Below are 25,571 nucleotides of genomic sequence, written 5' to 3' on the forward strand. Positions count from 1 at the left end.
CAAATGCTTACGTGAAGGAGATAGTGAGACTTCATGGTGTTCCTCTAATGATTGTATTAGATCGTGATAGTCGTTTCACGTCAAGGTTTTGGAAAAGTCTACAAGAGGAATTGGGTACAAAATTGTGTTTAAGTACAGCTTACCATCCTCAAACCGATGGTTAGAGCGAACGAACGATTCAAACATTGGAGGATATGTTGAGAGCATGTACCCTAGAATTCCAAGGTAAGTGGGATGAAAATTTACCTTTGGTAGAATTTTCCTATAATAATAGTTTCCACTCAAGCATTAAGATGACACCTTATCAAGCTTTGTATGGACAAAAGTTTCGAACGCCGTCAGGTTGGCTTGTAGCTGGAGAAAAGCAGTTTATAGGACCAGAGATAGCCCATCAGACTGCTGAAAAGTTAAAAGTGATTAGGGAAAGGATTTTAGTAGCTCAAGATCGTCAAAAGAGCTATGCTGACAAGAAAAGAAAACTGATAGTATTCAAAGTTGGAGATTCGGTTTTACTTAAAGTCTCGCCATGGAAGGGACTTATAAGATTTGGTAAAAGGGGAAAGTTGAGTCCAAGGTTTATTGGACCGTTTAAAGTTCTTCAAAGGATTGGGAACCAAGCTTACAATCTATAACTACCAGAAGAACTAGATGGTATTCATAACACTTTCGATGTGTGTTATTTGAGAAAGTTCACAGGAGATATTCCCGACATAATTCCAATTTCTGAGTTAAGGTTGGATGAAAACAAGAGGTTAATTGAAGAACCTGAGGGAATCTTTGACGATAAGACTAAGAAGTTGCGACGCAAGATGGTCGAACTACTGCTTGTGTGATGAAAACATGTGAATGGGCCAAATCTCACCTGGGAAACGGAGAGTGACATGATGAGTCGCTATCCGCATTTGTTTGCTGATGTATGATTCCGAGGACGGAATCATCCTAAGGAGGAGAGAATTGTAATGCCCGTGTTTCTGGGATAAGCACTAAAGATGATGTAATAGTCTAGGTTAAGATTTGTAACTCGTTTTAAAGTAATAAAGAGAAATTATGTGATTATTATGTGAATTATGTGCTTATATACTTAATTATTATGATTTAATGAATTAATAATAAAAATAAGCACCAAAAAATATATTAGATAATCTCGATATCTAAGAGTGAAGTTGTAGTGGTTGAAACAAGGATTCCAGAGATATAAAGAATACCGAAATCCAAGTTATAACGAAGAAATTATGACCTGTTGAAGTTTCACGACAGAACCGGCACATCGTTGTGTGACATAAAATGTGAATTTACGATAAAGTGATTTTTAGCATTAACGGCCTAAATGAAAGTCGTAGTATCCGTAACCGAGAGCGTGCATAAAAATAATGTCCAAATCTGACATCGTATGAGGATGTTATGAATTTTCTAAGATTTGGCATAGCAGTATATAGCCCAAAACTCGAATTTTAGATCGAGTGATTTTAGCCAAAACAATCTAAACGAGAATAGAAGATCTTGTTGCTAGTACTTTAACGGTAAAAAGACAGACGAAAACGGACGTCGAATGAAGAAGTTATGAATTTTTAACGGACTTTTCCTGTCCTGGCCTATTAAAAATATAACTTTAAAATTAAAGTCAAAATTAGCCTACGGAGTCTAAACGAAACTTGTAGAGCATAATTTCACCTACACGTGGATATAAAGAACGTATAAAATGGAGTTCGTATGTGAAAGTTACAAATTTTTGAAGTTTTGGGCACAAACTTTGAGGTTGGTCCGCAAGAGTAAGCCCAGCGTACTCGTGTGAGTGTTTGTGGTCCGAATTGGCCATGTAGCCATACTCCTTTGCATGAATGCCATGTGTTGTAGACTTGTGAGTCCAGAGTTATCCCTTAGTACGCCCCGCATACACTGATGTACGCCCAGCGTAACCCGATGGTTCAGCCACTATATATAGCACCTGATGCCTTACGGATTTTGTTTAAAATTTTCAATCCCTAACCCTATATTTTCTTCTACTTTGCAAGAAATACCACTCAAAGCCCCTGTATCATTCCCGACACCTGAAGCAAGTCCCGACGCTCCGAATTTCCCGAGAAAAGTATATTTTCAAGTCAAAACTCTGGCCGTGTAAGGCCGGTTTTCAACTTAAATCCCCGGTTTCATCGAAGAATATCATTTTAATAAACGAAGTGCTACCTGATTATCGTTAAATCAAGTGAGTGTATAGTCACTTTCATCTTACACATAGATATGAAGTATTTTGTATAAAATACATGTTATGTGTAATTATATTGTTTGTTTATTCGAGATGAGTGTTGAATGAATGTTTTATACAGGTTTTAAAATGATTTAACTTGTATATGTATTTTTATCTACAAAAATGTTGGGTATAACATGGGTAGATGAAATAGTTGGTATGTGTTAAAATGATGAGAGGCCTCGATATTGTTGTTGTTTCAGTCATCTAACGGAGTATAGATGGTGACCACAGACTTTTCTAGACAGTCCAGTGGAATGTTGGCAGGCTCACAACATGTAGGTGTTTGTGAACTTAGTGTTCAATGGTATACTCCATCTCCCACATGGTTGCCTCATTTGACATAAATTGCTGAAGTATCCCTAAAGCAGTGTTGTCACCCCGATGAAATTTTTTAGACTAGGTCCCTTATGAATGGTGTTTAGGGACATAAAGTGAGAATAACAGGAACAGGTAATCATGGTTATTTTTGTTTGATGAAATTAATAAATTTATTATTGGTTGATGAAATTAATAAATTTATTTATTGTGGGTTGAAAACCCTATATGCTCACCACACTCCCAAGCCTGACCCACTTAATTTTTTTATATTAAAGGTAGTGGACCCAGAGCATAATTTGGAGGTTGGAGAGGGATTTTTGAATTATAGGCATGTAGTTGTGAATAATTGTTGTAAGGGTTATAATTCATTGTTTATGCTTTTGGTCTGTATTGGAACATGACATCCCGATGTTTTGTTATATAATGAAAATATATTTCTTTAAGAAATGTTTTGATAAATTTTTATTATATTTTGTTTTGGGAACAAATTCCACAACATCTTTTGGAAAATTACTCTGATTTTATTTTAAAAGCATTAACTAAATCGGTCTTTTCTGGCCGAGAAATTTGGGGATGTCACAAAGATAAAATCGAAACCCTAAAATCATTTCTGACGAGTACCCAAAATACAAGTTGCTTGTTCCTCCCCATAGCCAACACGCCATGACTTTGACTAACAATTATCAGTCACAAAATCAATGGGGTATCAACACCTCCCCACCCTCCTGTCATCTTAGGAAGAATTAGTTTCCCCTGGTTATCCCCGACCATTTCACTAGACAGACAAAAGGTAACCATTTATCAAGATCGAAGCCTCGATCGGAGAATCACCAGCAACGTCTCAACTCCATCGCCAGGTCCCAAGGGTAGACCTTGATAGAGTACCCCTCAACCTGATACAAGGAGCAAAAGCAATGTCGCCACTTGGGATCACAAGCGTTCTGTTGCGAGAACTATACTTTGGTGTAATCATCAAAAAGGCATAACAACGTCAAACATGAACATGATCAACGGGAAAAACATGACCATTAGACATTGCCAATCCAAACACAAAGGAAATGCCAAAAATCACCACACTTGTTGTATGCAAGTGGAAAGCCCCGATGTAGAAGATTGGACACTGGAAAAGGATGGGTTTAACTACACACGACTCAAGAGCCAACTACACGATGCCAAAGAACATGCGAGTAGGGCCACAAAAACGCACCAAGATAGAGTTGGCATCCCAAGAGCTCAGGACGAAGGAGTCATCCTCTGGACCTAGAGTGTATGTAATCTGCACCACCACCCCTAGAGCAACGAAAAAGGTCCAGATAAGGCACATTTGTGGCTTGGGCAGTGTGATCAAACTACAAATGGATAATCACACCCCAGCAGGTCAGCCCAAGAGCTAGAACTTGGCTTATGCCATGATGTAGTCATCTCTTTTTCTTTACTCGTCAGACAATTTAATTGTCTCCAAAAACATTATCAATGAAGTGAAGTAAGTGGAATACCCAAAAAAACTATTAGAATGTTTTTTACTATTCAAGCTTGGTAACAAGGACTGATCATCTACATCATTTGAGCGAAATCGTTGTAAGAATGCAACCATAGGTGTCAAAGGTTCATAACCTTTCCCTAAATAGATAATACCTAAGTCCTAAACACCTCGAGGTGAGGATCTCGGCTTGACTTAGACAATTAGTGCCATGAGACAACTACCTAAGGCTCAGGACTTAGAACAAAGTCTCAAAAAGGGTAATTGGTAAACTTTAGCTAAAAAGGGATACCCTAACAAAGCAATCTGGACAAAAAGATCCAGCCTAGATATAATGGTCTATGACCCAAAGAAAGGACAAATTCCAAGCTTGCAGAACGAGCTCCCAGGACAACTCCAAAGTAATTTAAGAAAATATAGGTCCTAGACTCATAAGTCGAGCAAATCCAGTAGCACGACTAGATTACCAAAAAACATAAATACCCACCACGCAGAAAGATCTAACTGTATCGATTCGACCCCCCAAGACCAACACAAACCTAGGGGAAGAATCGCCTCAACAAGGAAAAATAAGGGAGCATAATCAACAGTGGCCAACATAAACCTCCTAGAGATAGAAACAAAGGTATCACAGAAGTAGAAATGACAATGTTACCAAAAGACGAAAAACCTTGTCCTGTCGGACAACACCTAGACTTAAAAGGGTCGTGCAAGTCCAATCAACCATTAAAAATATTGTCTTGGAGACATCATCTTAGGAACACACAAGTTCAAACATTGTTCCACATAAACAAACCAGGAAGAAAGGGGGGTCACTTACCAAGAGTAGTAGAGGAAGATCCAACTTTGAAAGGGTCACCTTCAGGTGGGTTCTCCTTAACGTTAGAATCACGGCGCAGATGGCGAAGGCCCTCCAAGTTGAGCTCACCCAAATAAAGGAGGAAGGAAAAATATGTTTCCATGAACGACCTCACAGAAGCATGTATGGCCTGAGTTATTTCCACCACAATGCTAGGCTCCTGCGGATTGAATTTTCTGGAGGCTACCTGTTTCTTCACCGCCTGCTTGCCCCCCTCCACATCAGCTGTGACACACGCCACCATCATACGTCAGATCCTAGCTGAGAACTCGGGACTCTCAATGACATGATCAACCACTCGAACAATATCATCCCATAACAGCCACACCATATCACCCTTCATAGTCTTCCTCTTGTATTCTTCAACAATCAACTACTCATCCGACTGCTTCACATGCTCTTCCAACAGTCCTTTCTCCCCTACCATAGTCTCCACTCGCTTCATGAAATGCTCCATTGACCCATCCAAACTTGCTAACTATTCCTCCACAGACACCTTCTCACCGACCAAAAGGTCATGATGCTCTTCAAATTTGTGCTTTTCCTCCTCCATCCCCAGTACTCTCGTCCTTAACTCATCTCGGTCATCCTTAGCAGAGGCAAGCTCCGCTGAATCTGAACTAGCCTAATGAAGGCGCCAAGCAGTAGCCACCAAATAAGGAACGACATGATCCGTTGCATACCCAAGACTGTTGGACATGTGATAGTTGGAGAGCAGCTCGAGAGCTTTGATTGTGGCCGGAGGAAAGCATTACGACCCCATTTGTACGCATCGGAATGTTGCATAAGAAGGGAATCTCTAGTGAGCCCCTACTCCGGGATATAAAATCCAGGGGCCGTTAGGGGCGAAGAAGAGGAACCTACAATAGCATTATCCTTCTCCAGAGACGAAGCAAAATCAGAAGCGGTTTGAAACTCAACCTCAGGCTCTTTGCCTATAGCACCTTCACCTAGAACAGTAGTTTCCTATGGCTCCTCCTTGGGTTCACAAGAATGTTTAATCATCTCTTCATCCATTATTTCCGACTGTTTCGAAGTGTCATCATCGGGAATTTTCACCATCACGTCCGAATCCCCCAACAGGAAGTCAACATTCTACTGCTTACAAATATGCCTGCCAATAGGGTTGGCATGGGTGCTTTCAGTAAGCAGCGAGTCTAACTAAGCCAACCGCCGCTTGATAGATGAGCAGCTCCCTCCAGTCTCTACCTCCCTTGACGCCTCGTCCTCTGGATCAGAAGGCGGAGGATCATAGCAAGAAACACGCTCAATAATTGCGTCGATTAACTCCGAGTTAGATTGCGCATCAGACCCTTGCACCACAACACCACCAGGAGTAGAAAGATTCAGAGCACACTCAGCACCGACCGGTGGAGGGAGGATCTCCACTAGAGGCACTTCCATATGTTGCAAATTGCCCTGGAACCTACCCGATAGGACAATATCTAAAGGAATGATCCTCTCGCGACATGCAACAAAGACCAAATCACATATATAAGGATTGGCAAAGCCCTACCCTTACCTCACCAAGATTCACATAAAAATAAGAAGGGGAGGAGATGTACACTTACCATCCCTTCTCCACGAAAAACTAGGGCATCATACCATGTGCCCTCCAGGTGGTGCTCATCCCGATTGTGGCCAGCATACAGTCCTCCCAATCCTCCCCATTGAAAGAAATAGTTCTCAACGCCTGTGCCAAAGTCTCGCTGACCCCCTAGAGTTGGGGCGTCCGGTCGGTGAAATTGGTTCTGTGAGGATAGCCAAAACCAACCAAGTTGCAATTCACCGACAACCATTTATCTTGCAAGTTCTTCTTTGGGGCCTTCTTGTTTATGATGAAGGCATGGATACCCAACTGTTGAGAGAACGTATGCACATTGGATTGAGTAGAGAAGTTGAAGAAGTAATTGAAAGCGTAGAGCTGAGGGAGCACGCCCAAATCTCAACAATCCATCTCAAAACCAACTATTTTTTTGATAGAGTTAGGGGTCATATCGTTAACAGAGAAGCCATACTGACTCCCGGTCTCATTGAAAAAGTTGGTTGTCAGTAGTCGGAGACCCACCTCGAAGATTGGGATTAGGAAACCAACCTCCCCTTCAGGAGATCGAGAAACTTGTGTCCTCCTTCAAGGATATTGCACCTCGTGCTCAGAAAGAAACCCAAATCAGGCCTGTAGGGACTCACACTCTTTTGGTGTAGGTTCAATTCGAGTAATCATTTTCGCCACTACTTACCGCTAACACATGCAAGACGAAAAAGAAAGGAAACGAATAAAAAAGAAGAGATACTTGAAGAGCAATGGAGCAAAGAAAAGGAAACTGTACTCGATAGGGAAAGATTTAAATGAGAGGTGGGAAATTCGAACGGTTGCAATGATGAAACCGTCTACACAGCCGACTCCATCACAGTGGTGGACGTCAAAGCCATCCCTACAGAACACGTGTGTTGATCTAAGATAGAACAAGCCGACTACCTAAGGCTAATGTTGGCGTGTACTAGCCTAAGGTACTTGTTAATATATCCATCTGGTAATACGCTAAAGAATACGAGATGTCTATCCAAATGATGGGCTAGCTAACTTTTTTTACCCGGCCTAAGTGCTAGGTCCGGGCCCTCACCCTCGTGGCCTCGTTCTTAGGCCCCAACGTCCTAACATCAAGGCCTATAACAGGCCAAAATATTACTAGATTTCTCCCCAGAATGACAAGTTTCGTGCTTAGAGCGCCGCTTCTCAGTAACTCTACACCGATGGTAGATAACCGCTAGTGGTGCATGACTCACCAATAGGATGCCTCCACGTTCTAACAATCCAAACATGACAGAAGGTGCTGTTAGGGGCATGCTCCCCAAATGAGAGGTATAAAAGGACCCTTCTTCTCTAGAAGAGGGGATTGTCTTTATCTCCATCTGATACAAAACCCTAATTCTCCCATATAATTACTAACCAGACCATCCGAGTCTTGTTCTAGGACCTCCTCTCAGATGTCGACTAATGTCGGCTCTTTCTTTGCTATGATTCTTAGGCTTAACCAGACGATGCGATCCACAAATGGCGTTAAGCTCAAAGACATATCACAACAGTTTTCTAATTGTTACTTACGATTAGGTGAAACTTTCTACCATTGATGTGAGATTGAGCATCATTTTAATATAGATTGTTTGGTGTCCTTAATCATATGTCTTTCAGTGAACTACATTGAGATGAATGGTTTTTCATGCGAACCATTCATCATGCATTTCCCAATAGGGAGTTGGGTTGGCAGTTAATACTTAATAAGATTACCCTTCCTTGTGGTTATCAACCAACTTCATTATGGATAATGCCCTTTCTTGTGAGCGGTTATAGAAACAAGGGTCAATGTGTACCTTGAATGAGAGCTTAATGTGTAAAAAGGAGGACAATAACTTAAAAAGAATCGGGATAAGAAAATGAGAAAATGAGTCCTTTCATGTAAAGTGTAACTTGTGAAACTAAGGTAAGATGTTTTGTACCTTAACAAATTGGGTTAGGGTTTCGTCAAAACCATCCAAGAACAAAAGAAATCGTAAAAAACCTTCATGGATGAATTTTTGGATTCTAGATGTAATTCGGGTCACAAAATAGTGCCATGTCGACACAAGACCGTATTGGACTAAAATGTTATAAAATTAACTAACAAGGAATTCCATAAATTGTGTTTTCAAACTCGATTAACTAAGTTTCCAGACTTGGATATCTGACTCAATCATTCAGCTACCTGATGGGTTTTGCCTCGTTCGATTATGTGACATGTGTAGTTCTCTAATGGATCTTGTAACAATGTAAATGAACAAAGAGCCCGTGAAGCTTAGAATAAGGCTTTACATTGTATGTTAATATCTAATTAAGTTATTTAAACTAATTAGGTGAAGCCTATCAAATTTTTGATAACCCACAAGTTGTAAAGTGGATTTTGTAGTTACATACCTTAAGGTTAGTGTTAATGTATCCCTCTAGGAATACTTGAAATATAACGGAATGATTATCTAAAAGACGACCTAGTTGACGGTCATTGTCGGGCGTAGGTGCTAGGCCCGACCCCTCGCCCTTGCGGCCTCGTACTTAGACCTCGTCGTTCTAACGCCAAGGCCCACAACAGGCCAAAATAGTGCTAACTACTACCTAGAATGACAAGTGTATCTCTTAGAATGTTGCTTCCCATTGACTCCGCACCAATAACAAATAACCATTATGGATGCACGACTTACCAATAGGACACCTCCGCATCCTAAACGGTCCAAATGAGACAAAACGTGTTGACGGGGACATGCTCCCCGGACGACAGGTATAAAAGGACCCTTGTCCTCTGGAAGAAGGGATCATCTCTCTCTACATCTCTAATTAAACCCTAATTCCCTCATACAACTTCTAAATAGACTGTCGAAGTCTTGTTTCGGGACCCCCTCCAAGACGACGACTAACGTTAGCTCTTTCTTTGATGTGATTCTCAGGCTTAACCAGACGACGCAACCCACAAAAGGCGTTAAGCACGAAGACATATCACAACATTTGGCGCCATCCAGGCGTGTACTCAGAGTTACACAACCTTAACACGACCATTAAACGACCGAAATGACAGGAAAGGCACCTGCGGAATATGACGGGGGAGAAACGAGCCCACTAAGATCAATGTCGTCTCTCGATGGCACGCAACCATCTGTCTCAGACGGACAAGCCTTTATCCATACGCTAACAACATAGACATCAGGCCCAATAATAGGAACCACAGCAGCAACAGTCACCGCCCTATGGCGAACGTCTCCCGTCATAATAGAGCATTCGGTTACAACCGTGACTGTAGCTCCTCGGTCAACAACGACTCACTGGTCGCAACCGGCGGTTTCTCAACCAAAATCGCCACCGCAATAAGCGGGGAAAAACACTTTTTCCCCAGAGACCATACTGTCCTCCACACAATACCCAATGTTAAGCTATCAGTTCTCTCCAATAGAAAGAATGTTGCATACCCTATTTTTAGCACAACAACCTCCAATATTGAACCCCTATTTCCAACATTCACAAAGATCCATGCTCCCAAACACTGCCATCGCAAGAACCGAAGCCTAACTTGTCGCTAACACAACAGATCAATCCCCATGTTCAACAGACTTAGGGGTTGAATCTAAACATGTTCCAGCAACCGCAACTAAGCTCCTAGCAACAACCGTGCATCTCGCAAGTAGCGATGTACAACCAAATGTATGGGAATTAATATTATGCTCAACAATTCATGATGTATGATGGCTTCCCATATCCATGCATGAATAGCTCGGTGAGAAGCACGAGGTCTGCTTTCTGACAGGAGCTCTTGTAGTATGAGATCCTACACTCAGCGATGATACCAAACATCCCCAAATATGACGGCACAACTGACCGTGATGAGCATATTGACACCTATGAGTGGACGATGACATCACTAAGTATGGAAAAGCAATTCCTTTGCACATATTTCCCTGTTACGTTATCAGGAAATGTCGATAAATGGTTCAAGGCACTACGACCAGGAAGCATAACATGTTTCGAGAAGTTACGCTACCTATTCCTCAACAATTTTGTGCAACTAAGGAAGGTAAGATGAGAGCTCGATAATAGCATGAAAGCAAAGAGAAGGTGAGTCAATACGAGCATATTATGACATGTTCACTCTTGCAACACTAAGCGTACCAGGACACGAAGAGTTCCTCGTCACGGGGGCCTTCGCCCAAGGCCAACTCCATAACCCCCTATCCAAGAAGATGCAAGGGGCGGTGCCCAAGACGAGAGACGAGCACAAATACAAAGTTGAGAAATACCTTAGACAAATCGAGGGTGAAAAAAGGATGGAAGCCAACTTAAAGGTCGTCGCAAACGCATACATCAAGTAAGAAGAAGCAAACAATCACTTAAACCCTAACCGCTAAGAACGCCATGACGAACATCATAACAAGCACAATCACCACTCACGTCATGACGAGCACAATCACCACTCACGTCATGACGAACACAATCACCACTCACGTCACCCGTCTCGCAGGTTTCATCTATTTTTCAAAGACGAGCCTCAAAGCCACCACGCTGAAGTACATACCTTTGAGAAAATGCCACCAAAGGCGGACAAAGACAAGGGGAAGTGTTGTGAGTACCACAAGAGCCAAAATCACGGCACCGTCAAGTGCACAGTTCTAAGGAAAGAAATGGATGAAAAGCATCTAAAGTGTGACCTCACGACAATAAAAAAGGATTTGAGGTCCAATTTTGATGCCGACCAGAGAAATACCCGAGATCAAAAAAGTGTCGGCAAATGCCAAGTTAAAGGAGAGATTCTCATCATTACGAGGCCCCGTAAGAGGAATGAATACTATGAAACAGATGACGTTTATTTCCAGTTCGTAGACGACTATAATCAATCCAAGCTCTCCCATAAATTGCAAACTTGAAAAGAAAATCTAGAGAAAATGAAATTAGAATTCAGGAAAGTGGAGGGGAAAGGATAAATGGCTTACTTCAATTTTATAAATATAGTGTTATTTATATAACAGTATATTTATAAATATATGTTATTTGTATTACTCTTTAACCTTTAATTACATAAAATACCCTTAAAGAAATTTGTGAGGGTAAAAAAGAAAAGGGTACATAGATAACCCACAAGCATTTTGTAGGTTTATCAATAAACTGATGTCATCATATATACTTATAAAGCTAGCATTTTTTTCTTGAATCTCATGTATTTGAAACCTCCATAAAAATTTGCCAACACCTCATGCATTTGAAACCACCACACCCGTTCACCTTCAAAGTAATTAATCACACATAATCCCATTTCAAGAAAATCACACACTCTATAAGTTCAACACCTCATGCATTTCAAACCCCCACACCCTTTCACCTTCATTATATATGTAGTTATATTATTACATTTTTCTTACAAAAAGTCTTCATTTGGTTGAAGATATTATGATTCAAAAATATTCATATAGTTGAAGCATTCACTATCCAAATATGATGATATGAAGAAATGGGTTATGTCGCATCGATGGTAATTGTAATATGATTTTTTTCTTTCAACCAAAACAAATGAAGCTTTTCTATTCTTTCTTTATATTCAATTTCTCATTTGACCTTTATATGTGATTTGTATGTATTACTCAATCTTGAATATGACTCTCCAAACATCAATGTTTTGCTTGGAATATCTTTCTCATTATTCTTTTTTCAAGAAAAACATTTTGATTGCAGGTTAGTGAAGAATTGTCATCAAGTTTCTATGGTTGAATGGTGTTCAATAAAGAAAGAAGATTCAAAACGGATATAGGTTTTTTTTTTGTTTGTTTGAGCAAAGTAGACGAATGTTAGTTAAACATACATTTATTAACATTTTATTTATATATTCAATAATTCAATGTTCTTATTTATTTGATTGTAGTTTTACTATTTTGATTATGTTTATTTTCTATTATTTTTTTATTGGGTTATCCTACACAACATATTTACAAGACAATATTTAAAAGATAACATAATTTTTAACATTTGAGATGTAATTATGACGATTTATCATGATATGTTCTTCATATGAAAGTAATTTGCCCATATTACTACGACAAATATTACATATGACATTTACGAAAATATATATTATATGTGATTTGTTTAACATATATATGCACCTATGTACGTTATAAATTTATAATTAAATATCTTTATGTTTAATAATTGAAGGGATTAAAATGATGCATCAAAACCAATTATGTAGATGAATATAATAATAATAATAATAATAATAATAATAATAATAATAATAATAATAATAATAATAATAATAATGATAATAATAATGATAATAATAATAATAATAATAATAATAATAATAATAATAATAATAATAATAATAATAATGATGATAATGATAATAAATACACATTTCCAAGCAATAAAGCTAGCATTTTTTCTTGAATAAAAATTTTCCAACACCTCATGCATTTGAAACCCCCACACCCTTTCACCTTCAAAGTAATTAATCACACATAATCTCATTCCAAGAAAATCACACACTCTATAAGTTCAACACCTCATGCATTTCAAATCCCCACACCCTTTCACCTTCATTATATATGTAGTTATATTAGTACATTTTTCTTACAAAAAGTCTTCATTTGGTTGAAGATATTATGATTCAAAAATATTCATATAGTTGAAGCATTCACTATCCAAATATGATGATATGAAGAAATGGGTTATGTCGCATCGATGGTAATTGTAATATGATTTTTTTCTTTCAACCAAAACAAATGAAGCTTTTCTATTCTTTCTTTATATTCAATTTCTCATTTGACCTTTATATGTGATTTGTATCTATTACTCAATTTTGAATGTGACTCTCCAAACATCAATGTTTTGCTTGGAATATCTTTTTCATTCTTCTTTTTTCAAGAAAAACATTTTGTTGCAGGTTAGCGAAGAATTGTCATCAAGTTTCTATGGTTGAATGGTGTTCAATAAATAAAGAAGATTCAAAACGGATATAGGTTTTTTTTCTTTGTTTGAGAAAAGTAGACGAATGTTAGTTTTTTCTTTTGATTTAAACATATATTTATTAACATTTTATTTATATATTCAATAACCCAATGTTCTTATTTATTTGATTGTAGTTTTTCTATTTTGATTATGTTTATTTTCTATTATTTTTTTATCGGGTTATCCTACACAACATATTTACAAGACAATATTTAAAAGATAACATAATTTTTAACATTTGATATGTAATTATGATGATTTATCATGATTTGTTCTTCATATGAAAGTAATTTGCCCATATTACTACGACAAAAATTACATATGACATTTACGAAAATATATATTATATGTGATTTGTTTAACATATATATGCACCTATGTACGTTATAAATTTATAATTAAATATCTTTATGTTTACTAATTGAAGGGATTAAATTGATGCATCAAAACCAATTATGTAGATGAATATAATAATAATAATAATAATAATAATAATAATAATAATAATAATAATAATAATAATAATAATAATAAATACACATTTCCAAATACTGTATTCATATGAAACTCACACTACAACTCAAAAGTTTTCTAATTTGTATATTTATTAGTTACAATTCAAGAGTTTTTAACTTATGATTATTAATTAGTAATTACTAATAACTTTTTATTTTCCTTTCTTTTATAAGGTTGTAAAGTTTTTCTCATTAAAAAAAATAATGTATTTGAAGAGATTTGTGATTTAAATATAAAAAATTAATATAAATGTTATAATAAATGTTTTAATGTTTTTATGTTATTAAAAGTTGTAGTGTTTATTTTTCGTATTTTTTATTATTCGTTATATATATATATATATATATATATATATATATATATATATATATATATATATATATATATATATATATATATATATATATATTAATACAAATGTTATAACATATATTTTTGTATTTTTATGTTACTAAAAGTTGTAGTTAATATTTTTGTTCATACATTTTCTTACCCGTTATATATAGATTATCATACGTTTGATATATAATTTACACAATTTTAAACGGTTTATAAAATTATCAAATAATTATATATATCATAATGACTTAAAAATTAAAACTATAATCATCATATCATACATACTTATAAAGCTAGCATTTTTTCTTGAATCTCATGCACTTGAAACCCCTTTTTTTAACTTTCTCAAACCACATTCATTTGAAACCCCATTTTTTAACTAATGCAACTCAAAAGTCTTCTTAATTATGATTTAACACTCAAAAGTTATAACTTATTTTATGTTCAATTAGCATTTAGTGAAAAGTTTACTATAAAAAGACCAATTTTCTGTGTCTTTTGTGTTATATAAAATCTTACATGTAAGAAGGATTTGAAGATATTGTGATTCAAAAGTATTCATATAGTTGAAGCATTCACGATCCAAATATGGTGATATGAAGAAATGAGTTACGTCGCATCGATGGTAATTGTAATATGAGTTTTTTTCTTTCAACCAAAACAAATTAAGCTTTTCTATTCTTTCTTTATATTCAATTTCTCATTTGACCTTTATATGTGATTTGTATGTATTACTCAATTTTGAATGTGACTCTCCAAACATCAATGTTTTGCTTAGAATATCTTTCTCACTCTTCTTTTTTCAAGAAAAACATTTTGGTTGCAGATTAGTGAAGAATTGTCATCAAGTTTCTATGGTTGAATGGTGTTAAATGAAGAAAGAAGATTCATAAAATGGATATAGGTTTTTTTGTTTGAGCAAAGTTGACGAATGGTATTTTTTTCTTTTGATTTAAATGTATGTTTATGTAACATCTTTATTTATATATTCAACCACTCAATGCTCTTATTTATTTGATTGTAGTTTTTCTATTTTGATTATGTTTATTTTATATTATTTTTTTGTTGGGTTATCCTACACAACATATTTAAAAGATAACATAATTTTGAACATTTGATATGTAATTATGATAGACTTATCATGATATGTTCTTCATATGAAAGTAATTTATCTATATTAGTACGACAAGAATTATATATAACATTTACAAAAATATATATATTATATGTGATTTGTTTAACATGTATATGCACCTATGTATGTTATAAATTTATAATTTAATATCTTTAAGTGTAATAATTGAAGGGATTAAAATGATGCATCAAAACCAATTATTTAGACGAATATAATAATAATAATAATAATAATAATAATAATAATAATAATAATAATAATAATAATACATTTCCAAGTACCGTATTCATTTGAAACGCATACTACAACTCAAGAGTTTTCTAATTTATGTATATCTATTAGTTACAACTCAATAGTTTTTAATTTATGATTATTAATTAGTAATCACTAATAACTTTTTATTTTCCTTTCTTTTATAAGGTTGTAAAGTTTTGCTAATTAAAAACATTAATGTATTTGAAGAGATTTGTGATTTAAATATGAAGAGTTAATATAAATGTTATAATAGATATTTTAGTGTTTTTATATTATTAAAAGTTATAGTGTTTATTTTTTATTATTCGTTGTGTATATATATATATATATATATATATATATATATATATATATATATATATATATATATATATATATATATATTAATACAAATGTTATAATAGATGTTTTTCTATTTTTACGTTACTAAAAGTTGCAGTTCATATTTTTGTTCAACGTTTTGTTACCCGTTATATTAGGATTCATTTGATATATAATTTACACAATTTTAAACGGTTTATAAAATTATCAAATAGTTGTATACATCACAATGACTTAAAAATTAAACTATAATGTTTAATAAAACTAATATGTTAACTATATGTTTGATTTACTACTAACATTTTGTTTCAAAGTAGAAATATTAAATAATAATTTGGTTAAAGTTATTATTTTAACTATATTTATTTTATTCTCGCGTAACGCGCGGAAATTTGACTAATTATATCATAAATGAATCATTTTTGTTTTACCACATTCATTTAAAACTCCAAACTTTTCATATTTTCATACAATATACTTAATTTATTAACTTAAATAGTTGTAAACATTATCACAAATGGAAGAATTTATGAATTATCAATATAATATATTTAATTTGTTAACTTCAATATATAGTTAAATAAATAACCTACATTAATATATACATTAATAATATCAAATAAGCTTAAAAATTTAGTGTAAAATTTAAAACCTAAAGTAAAATATTAAATAATGTTAAAAAAAATTCAATATATATTTTTTAACATAGTTAAAAGGAAAACATTAAATATAATAATAATAATAAAAAGACCTAAATTGATGAATCGAATTAACTAAAAGGTGTCTGAAAACTATACATTCTAACAATATTCTTTTAAACTGCACCGCATAACGCGAGAATTCATCTAGTAATAATATAATTGTTGGTTTAAGAACGTACGGTTGGCAACTTTTATCGGTTAGAAAGTGGGTCACGAATTGAAGGGATTCCTTAGTTTCAAAGTGGTATACTTCCGTTTTAAACATATTAACTTTTATTTGTACAAGAAATTTACAGAATTGGCCCTGTGTCCTTACTTCTTCCATTAAATTTAAATAGACATATTTATAGAAATAAATTGTAAAAATTACAGAAAAGGACTCTATTTATAGTAAAACTATTGAAATGGCCCCTGTGTTTTAAAACTATGTTGATACTTCCTGCTTAAGGTTTAAAAGTGTGATGCTATTTCTCATAAAAAGTATATTGGTTATTTTGGATCCATCCATACCCTTCAAATCCATAAGAGACATTGGAAGACTAATTTTAAACAACCATAATGTCTAGCAAAAACCATGGAAATAAGTAGCAACATAGAATGTATTTTTTTGTAAGTTGCATCGGTGAAAACATACATTTGGAACTTTTATAAACATTTGGACACCATTTTAAAGAAATAGAATTAATAAATTTTATGTTTTTCCCTTTGGAAAAAAATTGCAAAATACTTTTAGAATCCCCTATCATGTTTAAAAGTATGTAGTTATTTCTTGCTAAGTGTTCATAAATTAGTTTGAAAAATCTTACAATTTCTTACATTTATGTTCAAAATGCACCTGTTGGACCTAATATGCAAAGATTTTGATAATATAGATTGAAAAAGTTAAACTTCTCTTTTTCTAGAAAAATCGAACTTACAAAAACCCAATATATAATAATGGAACTTAAACTTGAAACGAACATCGAATATCACAAAACCTCAATAGTAATATTTATTAAAGATATTTTTACTATTTAGAGCAAAAATAAATTTATCTCAAATGCAAATGTCAATAATCAAATTTAGTTCACCCCTAAATTGGTATGAAGCTCAAACATATTATCATTTAAGTAAAGCAAAGTTGGGAGAGTGTACACAAGTTTTAGTTTACATTTAAATCATTTAAACATAAATCTTATTTAAGTGAAACAAACATCAATTTACTTTTTACCAGTCATACCTGCAACCACCTGCAAGATTCCATAAAAAAAAAATATAACAATTTAGTTGCTAAGTGGCTGAATTAATTAAGTGGCTGAATTAATAAAATGATGAAAGTAGTTACATCGCTTAAAGCAGGTTGAGGAACTTGTTTGGATGATTCAAAGGAATCCAGCATAGGCCTCACAAATGCAGGAAGAAACAGACCTAAAATTCACAACAAAAATTAGGTGTATCCATTGATTGATTAATTAAGCTAAAAAAAAGTTTGAAGTATAAGATTCTTAATTCAAAATAGTTGTTTGAAAGGTTAAAATGGATAAACAAATACATTCAGACAATTCATTAAGCTCGTTTTTTTCACATAGTTTGAAGATTTCAACAATCAACATTCAACAGTTTGATGTTATTTTTTTCATTTTCATGCTCATTCAGATGGATTTTAAGCATTCATCCCCTACTTTTTTTTCCCCATTAAGTACCATAAATAAAGTATTGTCAAGATAAATAATGAAGAGATCTGGCATTCTACCTAACCCCCTTCCCAGGATTCAAAATACTAGATCGCATAGAAAACAATAGTTGAGATAAGGCAAAATGCAATATCGATTTGAACCGATGAGTTACAAGATGTTAGTATCGAAAGAATGATTCAGAAATGCAAAAGTAACCAAATTTCAGAATAAAAACGCTAATGATAAAAACATGATTTAAATCACGAAAGTTCAAGTTGATAAAATGAAAACATCCGATGATTCCAACAACATAAAGATCTTAGACAATCATATACTACAACTTGTGGTTGAAACTTTGAATTTGATTCGATCAGAAGAAAACTATAGGAATTAGGGTTTGTCAAAAAGAAAGGGGGGTTACCGAAGCCACCGATGAGGCAGGAGGCAGCAACTATAGGCTCTTGGACGATGAACATCTTGAGCTTCTCCATCACCGCCATTGCTCTTCGATCTTCTCGTTGTGTGGTTTCCTTATGACCTCTGTCTCGATGGTGGTCTCAACAGTTAGGGCTATAAGCGGAGCCGGCTTCAGTTTTGGATTGCGCTAGGTTTGACCATTTATTGACTTGAATTAGGGATTTCATTTGAAATAATAAGAGAAATCACAAAGGGGTGTTTGTGATTTGTTTATTGAACTTAATAATTATATTTTGATTAACAATATTAGATTGTTAAAAAGAATGTTTTTTTAAACAAGCAAAATAAATAAAACTAATGGAATTCACCTTTTACCTTGTATTGAAAAACTTATTTGTAATTCGTATAAAAACATGATTTGGTTTTAGATGTAACGTAATAAAATATATTATAGGTCAAAAATATTGTCACAGGCCAATAAAAATTACGAGCGAGCATATTAACCGAAAACCGAACAAAAACCAAATTAACCATATACATGCGGTTCGGTTATCGTTTTCAACCAAAACCGAACTGAACCAATAATATTAATAAATGTTTTTAATATAATATAATATTAAATAGATGGTATGTAATTATATTCGAAATTGAAAACTCAAAGGGTAATTATTTAGAATTAATGAGATACCTAATATTCTATCATATTAATAAGGTTATAAACACTGAATCATTCACATTTTTATAACAATGTACTTTATGTTTTTCAGTTTTTATAGCAAAGTATTTTTATTTTTGTCTTTATTTCAACCATTTATGATTAACCAATATTTAACCATTAACCGACAAAAAACGTTAACCAAACTAACATTAATCAATACCCAATGGTTACCAAAATACATTAACCACTTATAATGGTTATGGTTCGGTTTTAGCTAAAAACCGAACCAAACCGCCCCATACACACCCTAATAAAAATAGGCACTAAAATCATCTTCTCTAATGATGTTAATTTATTTTGACCATTCAATCAAATAGTAATTAGTTATAAAAAAAAAATTGTGCATTGGAAATGCTCTAAACAGGACAACATGCTCAAGTTGGGGTAACAATGGTCAATTTAATCCCAAATTATGTATTTAGGGGCTTATTTACATGTTTTGATCTTTCATGGTTAAATAGATAATTTTAAAAATATATCAATATTTCTAATTTAATTTTTAGATTATTCATAATATATCTTGAAATTCTCGTGAATGAAAATTTTTTCCGCAAAAAGAATTTTAATTGTTGATCCCATATATTGAATAACACATAGTGTACTTGGAATTGGATACTTTGATTAAACAAGTCTAAATTAAGAAAAAACAAAGAAACCTAGACATACCTCAATTTATTTAATATGCTATCTCCAACTTTTCTGGAGATCTAAACACACAATTTTCTTGGAACTAAACTATACTATGGGAGTGGTGTTGGCATTGCCAAATGCCAAGCGTCACCTCTCCAAAAATATGAGAAGATGGGAGCGCGACAATGGAATGCCATGGATTTTGCCACCATAAGCCAGGAGCGGTGTTTGCTGACGATGTCGAATTTGTGTCAAAGCTACACCCAAGCCTAATAGTTACTTGAGATATAATCCTGATATTAAACTATAAGAAATTAAATTTCTTCATAATTTTTGTTTCTATAAATTTTCCTATTTAATTGACATGTGTAATATTTAATGTTCATTTAATTAATTTTTAATGATATTTTAGTATACTAATATGACACATGTTATTATATAAATGGATAGAAAGATTGGTAGAAACAAAAAATAAAAATATGTTAAATTTCTCTTAAACTATAGATAAACGTCAATAACAATCCATACAAATCAGATGATAACTTTAGTACCTTTGTTTTCTTATCATGACCTTCAATTTGAATATGACCTAAGCTCTTATCATCTTCTATCTCCATTTTAGCTTAGACTTATGTAATTTCAAGTTTTATTGCCAAAAAAAAAGACAGTTATATGGACAAGGTTTGCAATCTTTACCAAATGACAAATAGGAAAATTGGAATTTAACATATAAGTTTTAATGAAATCAATTTATTTAACCCAAAGAATGCTAATGCACAGCTAAAAACGAACTTGTTGGATGTTACGTATCTTATTCTTATATATTTTGAACTATTTGAATTTAAAATATGAAAATATATTTTATATAAATTATAACAACATTTTCTTACATACGTCCACATATTTAAAATAACCGTCATCTATAATCTTAACAATTATTTGTTCTTTTTGATAGAAACTAATATTTAAATCATTATGTGTGTTATGGCGAAGAACTCATTTGCAAATAAAAAAACAAAAACTATAAAAAATTATGTAAGAGACCAAAATGTAACATTGATGCATAGGTATCTCCTTTGCAATTATTATATAGAATGTGATTCACAAATGTCAACAGTCTACATATAAGACATCGACTATTAGTCCATATAAACTAAACTATAAAAATATCAAAAATAAAGTTTCGATCCAAACAATTATGTATGAAAGATACACAAAAATAAGTTTGAAATTACATTTTAAGAAACTTAATAAAAACAAAAACTATAAAATAAATTTTCTAAGGGATGAAACCTAACTTTAATATGTGGTGTAACTCCTTTACAATATGTAATAAAAAAATAAAAAGAAATTATGTCAAAGAGAAAAAAAAACATATCTTAAAATATAGTAAAGAGCCTGATCATAAATTATGAAATACAAATAATTCAATTTTAAGATTATAAAAAAATAAAATATTAAAATTTTTTAAAGAAAAATATGTAAATATGAAAATTTTGCTATAATCAAAAACAAAATCTATATTTATAGGTAAAAAGTTATTTTACAACTTGTTTTATATGATATCAAAATAGTAATTTGATCTGCATTTAAGCATTTGTATTCTGAAAATAGCAATTAAAAAATAAATACTAGTAAATATCAATCTATTAGTTTTATAACATGGCTTTTATTTAGTGTTAAAAGAGAAGGACGATATATCAACTTTTTGTTTTCTCTTGAAAAGTCGATATTTATCTAGAATAAACGAGTCGGGTCGAAGGAGGCGAGAAAAGTCGTGGCGTTATCGTTGTTGACTTGAAATGAAAACCCGCCAACCGAACCTTCTCTATCCGCTTCTTGTCCACACCATAATATTATAATATTATTAACAATAAATTCACAGCGTATCTTCCTAAAATCAAAAATCACTCTTTCTATCTCGAAGATCTGATTCAAATCAATTCCATCTTCTTAATCGTTGTTTGATCGTGATTCCTTTCAAATACATATAGTTTTGAGGGGGAAACCCCTGATCCGTTACAAAACAAGGGAATTTATTCGAGTTCTAGGGTTTTCTATCACCAGATAGATATGGCGCAGAATCAAGGTGGCGGTGGTGGTGGTGGTGGTTTCTTTTCGTCGATCGCTTCAAGTTTCTCCAGTTTTAAGAATCAAGTTAACGGGTGAATGATTCTGGACCTTTCTTCTTGTTTTGTCGTAGTAATTACCCTAAATTCACATCGATCCATCGCTGCTGTTTATTTTTGCTTCAAATATTGTTTTCACTTTAATTTCTGCGATTTTGAGCGTGAGAATCGTGGGATTAGTTGTGCATGTTTGATTTAATACGAAGTTTTCGTTTATAAGATTGTTCGACGGCACTTGATTACGTTTTAGCTTCAATTAGCTTATCGATTTCGGCTATAATTTATATTTAACTCAATCAGTACTTACCAGAAGCTTTGGTTTGTTATATCAGGAGCTAAACTCTCCTTTGAAACTTATTAACTGAAGTGGTTATTGTTTGATAATAACAAAAAGTTTACATCCATCGGACTTAAGTTCCTTCAAAGATACATGATGATTTTGTGATCACGAGATCATGATTTGAAATCCTAAATCGACATGGATTTATCATTATTTTATAAACTGACATTTTCCCTCATTTCTCCCGCTTTAAATTCCTTACTTCATTCTTGCATCCCGAATAGAATCATTACCAAGTATCAAAATCATATCTAGTCTAGTAGTCTTTGGATTAGATTGTATTCCTACAGTGTTTATCTAGATTAACAACAAATGTCACATGTACTGAATTGTTTGGATCTGAATGTATTTGGCTATTTTCTTCTTTAGACTACTTGGTTATGAGGGGCTTGAAGTTATTAACCCTGAAGGAGGCACTGATGATGCTGAAGTTGAAGCACAAAGAGGCAGATGGAAGGGAGAGGTACACTTCAATTATTTCTCTTATCTATTTTTTTCTTCACAATCTCATCATTTTGCTCTGTTTTGGGTACTTTTTACACATAACATCCATGTTCTATTATCATCATTCATTTTTTTCTTTTGTGTTCTTACAGGAGCGTGATAGTTACTGGAGGTCAATGCAGAAGTATGTAGGTGCTGATATCACATCAATGGTGACTCTACCTGTTCTCATTTTTGAACCCATGACCATGTTACAGAAAATGGCAGAGGTATTTCTATTTCCCAACACCAATATGTTTCTATATCTTCTTCTTCTTCTTCTATAATTGTTCATAGTAAATTAGTAATGAGTAAAGAGACTTTTATCGTTTTTGTAGTTGATGGAATATGCCCATCTTTTAGAACAAGCAGATAATTGTGAGGATCCATACATGCGATTAGTATATACAGGTAAGAAATTAAGAATCATTACCCTTTATTCCTTACACACATAGACACACACTACACTAATACACTCCTCTTTCTATATAAATTTTCAAAACCATGAAATCTTTTTTTTTCCTATTACAGCATCATGGTTTATATCAGTATATTATGCTCTACAACGAACCTGGAAGCCTTTCAATCCAATTCTTGGTGAAACATATGAAATGGTTAATCATTGTGGCATTACATTTATTGCAGAACAGGTAAAAAAAAAAAAAAAAACTTTAAAGATCTTTCATACTTTTTAAAAGCTGATTAATTTAATATCACTTTAATGTAAAAATTAGGTGAGTCATCACCCTCCAATAAGTGCTGCACATGCTGAAAATGAGCATTTTGTATATGATATAACTTCAAAGGTCAAGACCAAGTTTCTTGGTAACTCTGTTGATGTCTATCCTCTTGGAAGGTAATTAACTAACTCTACCCTGTTTTTTTTTTTTTTTAATTATAAAAAATATTGATGATATTTTGTTGTAGAACTCGTTTGAAGCTAAAGAAAGATGGAGTAATCCTAGAATTAGTACCCCCTCCCACAAAAGTCAACAATTTAATATTTGGAAGAACATGGATTGATTCCCCAGGGGAGATGGTTTTGACCAATTTGACCTCAGGAGATAAAGTTGTTCTCTATTTTCAACCTTGTGGTTGGTTCGGGTGTGTGATTTTTAAATACCCAAAAGTAAACTTCAATTTTTTTTTTTTAATTTTTTTTTACATTGTATATAAATTTGACTTTTTTTATTTGTGTGCAGAGCTGGACGTTATGAAGTGGATGGATATGTATACAATTCAGAAGAAGAACCAAAAATATTAATGACAGGAAAATGGAATGAATCCATGAGTTATCAGCCTTGTGATTCTGAAGGGGAGCCTCTTCCAAACACTGAACTCACACAGGTGGGTTTGAATATTTTAGATTCATATATTTTAATTTTTATTGGTAGATATATAAAAATAATAATAATATAATAATAAAAATAATGTTTTGAAGGTATGGAAAGTTGCTGAGGCTCCAGCAGATGATAAATTTCAATACACACATTTTGCACATAAAGTAAACAGTTTCAATACAGCACCAAAGAAGCTATTGGCATCGGATTCCCGCTTACGACCTGACAGATATGCCCTTGAGATGGGTGACATGTCAAAAGCTGGTTCGGAAAAAAGCATGTAAGTGCAAAAAGACTTAAATGCCCTCTGTCAAAAAGTATGAAGCTAATTTTTTTTTTTTGTTTTGTTTTGGGAAAGTCTGGAAGAGAAACAGAGGGCTGAAAAGAGAATAAGAGAAACAAAGGGGAAAGAATTTGTGCCAAAATGGTTTGACATGACGGACCAAATTGCCCCTACACCGTGGGGGGATTTGGAGATTTATGAATACAACGGGAGATACTCCAAACACAGAGCTGAAGCTGATAAGTCAAGTAGTGTTCAAGATGTTACAATTGCAAATACAGAGTTCAACCCTTGGCAGTTTGGAAATGTTGCTGAATCTGATTGACTCATCATAACTTTCTCTCTCTTTAATTTTGACATAAAAATGTTTTTTTTTTTTTTTTTTTTTCAAGTAGTAGATTTGTTTTGGGTGTTTTGTTTGATCATCATACGTACACACTCCCTCCCTCTCCCTCTCTCTATATATGTATGTAAGTTGTTGAAAGTTTTGGTGGTTTTGTGACTTGGTAAGATTGTAATTTGGTGTGATTGTATTTGTATTAACTGGTTGTGTCACAAGTAGTAGATAAAAGAAGTTGTTAGTAGTTATATGAAACTTTTGCTATATATTTAATCCTTATAAAGGGTAATCTTAATTCAACTCAAATCAGATGTTGAGATATGTTTCAAATGGGGATGATATCAGTCATATTGAAAATCCACATGATTTAGTGCATGCTTAGATAGTTGAGCATTCAAATGACCTTAATGGTAGGTAGAACAACATGGTTTTTTGAGATATTTTCTTACGAGGTTTTGTTATAGCATATATATAACTGCTGATGAAAATAGACACCGAAATGAATTAGGTTATCTACTCCATGGACAATACTATAAACAATCTGTA

The 25,571-nt window shown here is 33.4% G+C and overlaps 2 protein-coding genes across 2 annotated transcripts; one reads left to right on the forward strand and one right to left on the reverse strand.

Annotated features, from left to right (window-relative positions):
- Positions 1-17,767: 17,767 nt before the first annotated feature.
- LOC111884860 (uncharacterized) lies at positions 17,768-18,926 on the reverse strand. The gene is made up of 3 exons (XM_023881156.2): positions 18,767-18,926; positions 18,015-18,097; positions 17,768-17,919 (listed from the first exon to the last, which is right to left on the reverse strand). The coding sequence occupies exons 1-3, from the start codon at positions 18,843-18,845 to the stop codon at positions 17,890-17,892; spliced, it is 192 nt and encodes a 63-aa protein (XP_023736924.1). The 5' UTR covers positions 18,846-18,926; the 3' UTR covers positions 17,768-17,889.
- A 3,017-nt stretch (positions 18,927-21,943) lies between these two features.
- LOC111884859 (oxysterol-binding protein-related protein 3A) lies at positions 21,944-25,280 on the forward strand. The gene is made up of 10 exons (XM_023881155.3): positions 21,944-22,275; positions 22,949-23,042; positions 23,176-23,292; positions 23,401-23,473; positions 23,594-23,712; positions 23,797-23,918; positions 23,990-24,166; positions 24,265-24,409; positions 24,504-24,682; positions 24,761-25,280. Exons 1-10 carry the CDS (start codon positions 22,184-22,186, stop codon positions 25,008-25,010), a joined length of 1,368 nt encoding a protein of 455 aa, XP_023736923.1. The 5' UTR covers positions 21,944-22,183; the 3' UTR covers positions 25,011-25,280.
- The last annotated feature ends 291 nt before the right edge of the window (positions 25,281-25,571 follow it).

The sequence above is a fragment of the Lactuca sativa genome, chromosome 3 (genome assembly GCF_002870075.4).
Source record: "Lactuca sativa cultivar Salinas chromosome 3, Lsat_Salinas_v11, whole genome shotgun sequence".
Classification (NCBI taxonomy): Eukaryota; Viridiplantae; Streptophyta; class Magnoliopsida; order Asterales; family Asteraceae; genus Lactuca; species Lactuca sativa.